At 41.4% G+C, this 5,835-nt stretch overlaps 1 protein-coding gene across 1 annotated transcript in view; it reads left to right on the top strand.

Moving 5' to 3' along the window:
• Window positions 1–1,195: 1,195 nt before the first annotated feature.
• The window catches only part of tmc3 (transmembrane channel like 3), a gene marked incomplete at both ends in the record, with an annotated part of 52,430 nt that continues 47,790 nt past the window's right edge, over window positions 1,196–5,835 (top strand). The window contains 2 exons of the mRNA XM_083759214.1: window positions 1,196–1,347; window positions 4,582–4,728. Of these exons, the coding sequence (XP_083615340.1) occupies window positions 1,196–1,347; window positions 4,582–4,728 (299 nt within the window). The remainder of the gene's footprint in view (window positions 1,348–4,581; window positions 4,729–5,835) is intronic.

The raw sequence follows: 5,835 nt of genomic DNA, 5'->3' as shown, positions 1-5,835 counted from the left end.
GAATGTTCTCCACACAAAGAACCGTTATCGGTCATAAAGCACCCCTCGGAGTCCAATCAAAGACAAACCAATTAAACGGCAGAGTCTGCCAGGTGTCATTTGAACCGTCTGCCCTCGTCCAAAGAGACTTTTAATTCAAGCATTTAGCACCGTGAACATATGGTTTATTACCGAGCACCGTGAGTATAGTCTATTATCATATTATACTGTAGTGTTAAAACTATAGTTGTCTCAGGCCAGCACTGCCCTCTCTAAATAGCAGATCTGCTATTTTCAGCGTGGAACCAAGTGTAAAACCAGGCATTATGCCGCGCCAAAATACAATTTTGTCAACAAAATCAACTCTAAGTCGACTAAAATGTTATGATATTTAGTCATTTAAAGCTAGACTATAACTTATAACATTTCACATGACGGAAATACTAAATGAAATTGCATTAAAAACACTATAGGACTAAAAACTATACATCAAAAGCAACAGTGCATGCACGGTCTGTACCATGCTGGCCCTTTAAGAGGTCAGTGTGCTGCTGTGATTGGACTGATGAAGGAATCGGTTTAATGTGGCCACTAGAGTAGCAGGTAGTCCAACCACGCACGCACGCACGCACGCACGCACACACGCACACACGCACACACACACACACACACACGCACACACGCACACACACACGCACACACACACATGTTACAGCTGTGATTTCCCCTTAGCAGCACAGTGATGCTGATGAGACTCTGCGCTCTGCGGAGAGCCTCTGCCCACAGACGGAGCCAGACGGTGACTTTTATACAAGAACCAACTGAAGAAGACGTCTGAGACGCAAGAGAACAACGTCTTGTCCACCAAAAGAAGTCACTGAACAGGAAGAAGAGCAAGGCAGCATCATGTAGACACCTGTGATCCACTGTATACAGTTTTTTTCTCCTTCTTTTGAACCTTTGTATCTCCACTTTGCAGCTACATTTCTTTTCATTCCCAAGTTTATATCCAGGGGGAGGGTTGACTTTCCATGAGTGCAAACTGCTGCCCTCAGCAATGCCCTGCCTCTGCCTCACAAATGATAACAACACGCGCTTTGACACCTATAGTGGGAGCTGCCCAGTACGATGACAGCACAGCTACTGACCAGGACAAGTAGAGCAACGGGAGGTTGAATATATACCCTGCTAGACACGCTATACGCGCGCTGACAGTATGAGCGCCGCTGAGCCTCAGCCTGCTGGCTCCGGAGCCAGCGGCTCTGGCGGGGGCAGGACGCTCTCCGCCGCCCCCAAGAGCTCCAGACACAAGAGTGTGAGAAAGAACTCCAGACGGATATACTCTCCTTACCAGGATCAGCAGGAAGGGTGAGTCCCTTTATAATGCATTTTAAATATACTCTCCTTACCAGGATCAGCAGGAAGGGTGAGTCCCTTTATAATGCATTTTAAATATACTCTCCTTATACCAGGACGACCAGTAAGGGTGAGTAAACAGAGTTAGTCCCTTTATAATGCATTTTAAATATACTCTCCTTACCAGGACCACCAGCAAGGGTGAGTACCTTTATAATGCATTTTAAATATACTCTCCTTACCAGGACCACCAGCAAGGGTGAGTAAACAGAGTTATAATGCATTTTAAATATACTCTCCTTATACCAGGACGACCAGCAGTAAACAGTAAACAGAGCTGCTACCTTTAAAATGCTTTTGGGTTTTTTTTGCATACAATTTACTGTAGATAGTTCTCAGGAAACATGCTGCTATTTGTCCCAAAGTGACATATTGGTGCTATTTACACGATGGTGTACCCTCCTCCAACTGTATTACACCTTCCCCATTTTCGAGTCTACTCGCACAACAAACCTACATTTATCCCATTTAGAGTTTGTTTTAGTTTTTTTTTTGTTGAGAAAAACCTCATGTTTCTATAATCGAGTGGTTTTTAAACCTTTTCATGTCAATTAAGTACCCCCAAAATGTCTAAAAATAATTATTTTGGGACCTTCCCAGAAGCAAACAATCAGAGTTAAAAATGTTTGCTTGCGATTTTGATTTGCACAAATGTTCAATGTTAAAAAAAAATAAATAGCAGATCTACAAGCTCAATAAGCGCGACAAGAAGTGACGCAGTCGCACTGCATGTGAGCTTGTATATCTGCTATTTTTGAATAGCCAAAGTATAACACAATGGTTAAAGTGGTTAAATCTTCTCTCTAAAAATGAGACTTTCCCAGTCTTAATGCGTTAAGCATGTTTTATTTTCCTCCTTCCATCTGCATGCCTGTCCCCTGTCCCCTGTCCCCCCCCCCCCCGACTCTTTCATTATACTATGAAGTCTTCAAATAAATAATAAAACAATTCTCTGCAAAGTGGCGGCATAGATTTGGACGTGGCATCTTTTTTAATCAAAAAGTTGTATTTTTAGATTTAGATTTAACTAGACTGTTGCTGCCATCCGGGGCGAGAGTGCACAGTTGGCCCTTCTCCGTCTCTCTCTCTCTCTCTCTGTGCATTTTCTTACATCATAAATCATCATGCTATCTGAACGGAGGGGCGGATGGTAAATTGGCACAAACGCTGAAGTGGGTGGATGTATATATATATATATATATATATATATATATATATATATATATATATATATATATATATATATATATATGTGTGTGTAGTGTGGCTGAGAAGTCCTGACAAAGGCAATTTCCTTTTTGCTTGAGATGTTATGTTGCCGAATAACCCACAAAAACACAGACACCTGTGTGAGGACGAATTTAAACACAGACACCTGTGTGAGGACGCATTTAAACACAGACACCTGCGGACGCATTTAAACACAGACACCTGTGTGAGGACGCATTTAAACACAGACACGCATTTAAACACAGACACCTGCGTGAGGACGCATTTAAACACAGACCCCTGTGCGAGGACGCATTTAAACACAGACACCTGTGCGAGGACGCATTTAAACACAGACACGCATTTAAACACAGACACGCATTTAAACACAGACACCTGTGTGAGGACACATTTAAACACAGACACCTGTGTGAGGACACATTTAAACACAGACACCTGTGTGAGGACGAATTTAAACACAGACACCTGTGTGAGGACACATTTAAACACAGACACCTGTGTGAGGACACATTTAAACACAGACACCTGTGTGAGGACACATTTAAACACAGACACCTGTGTGAGGACACATTTAAACACAGACACCTGTGTGAGGACACATTTAAACACAGACACCTGTGTGAGGACGCATTTAAACACAGACACGCATTTAAACACAGACACCTGCGTGAGGACGCATTTAAACACAGACACCTGTGCGAGGACGCATTTAAACACAGACACGCATTTAAACACAGACACGCATTTAAACACAGACACCTGCGTGAGGACGCATTTAAACACAGACACCTGTGCGAGGACGCATTTAAACACAGACACGCATTTAAACACAGACACGCATTTAAACACAGACACCTGCGTGAGGACGCATTTAAACACAGACACCTGTGCGAGGACGCATTTAAACACAGACACGCATTTAAACACAGACACGCATTTAAACACAGACATGCATTTAAACACAGACACCTGTGTGAGGACGCATTTAAATGTCCCTCCATTTATTTCAAAGGCCCAGTCAGGCTTTTAGAGGTGCACTCTCTACAATCCTTGCTATAATTGAAAATAAGATACATTTAAAAAAAAATTAACCCTTGTGTTTGCATGTAAATGACTGACACATCATTGTAGTAATAAAGGAGAGGATTTTAAATTGTCGTTTTATTAGGTGAAAACCATGCCAAGGGAAACGGCATTTAGCATTTTCCTATAACTGCAGCATGCAAAATACTGTGTTGTGTTGAGAAGTATTAAGGTCCTTTCAGACAGGGAGCGAGTGACGCAGGCGTTGTCGCCCGGATCAACGACAGGTCTGCTCATGAGGAGTGCGGCGTTTGCACGGAACACGCACGCGCCTCTCATTGAAAATTAATCACTAGGCGCGTCGATCGCTCCCCGTCTGAAAAGGCCATGGAGATGTAATTATTTCCCTACAGCCACTCAGACGACGAGGATAAAGATGTATTGTTTTTTCCTACAGCCAATCAGACGACGAGGATAAAGATGTATTTATTTCCCTACAGCCAATCAGACGATGAGGATAAAGATGTATTTATTTTCCTACAGCCAATCAGACGATGAGGATAAAGATGTATGTTTTTCTCCTACAGCCACTCAGACGAGGAGGATAAAGATGTATTTTTTTCCCTACAGCCAATCAGACGATGAGGATAAAGATGTATTTTTTCCCTACAGCCAATCAGACGAGGAGGATAAAGATGTATTTTTTCCCTACAGCCAATCAGACGAGGAGGATAAAGATGTATTGTTTTTCCCTACAGCCACTCAGACGAGGAGGATAAAGATGTATTGTTTTTCCCTACAGCCAATCAGACGAGGAGGATAAAGATGTATTGTTTTTCCCTACAGCCAATCAGACGATGAGGATAAAGATGTATTGTTTTTCCCTACAGCCACTCAGACGAGGAGGATAAAGTTGTATTTTTTTCCCTACAGCCACTCAGACGACGAGGATAAAGATGACGGACAGGTGGACAGCACCGACCCGGAGGAGATGTTCCAGAACATTCAGTACCAGAAAGAGATCATCGCCAACATACGAACCCGACCCTGGCCAATGAGACGCAAGCTCAAAGTGTTAAAGTACAGTAACTCTGTTTTATTATACAATAACCGACCAATGAGACGCAAGCTCAAAGTGTTAAAGTACAGTAACTCTGTTTTATTATATAATAACCGACCAATGAGACGCAAGCTCAAAGTGTTAAAGTACAGTAACTCTGTTTTATTATATAATAACCGACCAATGAGACGCAAGCTCAAAGTGTTAAAGTACAGTAACTCTGTTTTATTATATAATAACCGGCCAATGAGACGCAAGCTCAAAGTGTTAAAAGTACAGTAACTCTGTTTTATTATATAATAACCGGCCAATGAGACGCAAGCTCAAAGTGTTAAAAGTACAGTAACTCTGTTTTATTATATAATAACCGACCAATGAGACGCAAGCTCAAAGTGTTAAAGTACTGTAACTCTGTTTTATTATAGAATAACCGACCAATGAGACGCAACCTCAAAGTGTTAAAGTACAGTAACTCTGTTTTATTATATAATAACCGACCAATGAGACGCAAGCTCAAAGTGTTAAAGTACAGTAACTCTGTTTTATTATATAATAACCGACCAATGAGACGCAAGCTCAAAGTGTTAAAGTACAGTAACTCTGTTTTATTATATAATAACCGACCAATGAGACGCAAGCTCAAAGTGTTAAAGTACAGTAACTCTGTTTTATTATATAATAACCGGCCAATGAGACGCAAGCTCAAAGTGTTAAAGTACAGTAACTCTGTTTTATTATATAATAACCGACCAATGAGACGCAAGCTCAAAGTGTTAAAGTACAGTAACTCTGTTTTATTATATAATAACCGACCCTGACCCATGAGATGTAAGCTAGAGCCAGATTGGCCATAAAAATCGGTATCGATTTGGTCTCAAAATATTCCAGGTAATCTTCATCGATACTGATGACGCAATAATAATGTGACTGACAGGGATCATCACCATGCTGGCTTGTCGTGGATATTTTGGACTTTTTCTTTTGTAAGGGTCCATTTGTTCACTCTCAGAGTTGAGGGGGTCCTTGCAAAGTAAAACAATTGAGAACAACTAGTACTATATGCCTTAGTGTCATAGTAGGCTATACAGTGTCATACATTTTGAGTCTTGACATTCAATAAGTCTTAG

Source organism: Protomyctophum parallelum (assembly GCF_964188405.1).
Source record: "Protomyctophum parallelum genome assembly, chromosome: 2".
In the NCBI taxonomy this organism is placed as follows: Eukaryota; Metazoa; Chordata; class Actinopteri; order Myctophiformes; family Myctophidae; genus Protomyctophum; species Protomyctophum parallelum.
This window is presented reverse-complemented; position numbering and strand designations above follow the sequence as displayed.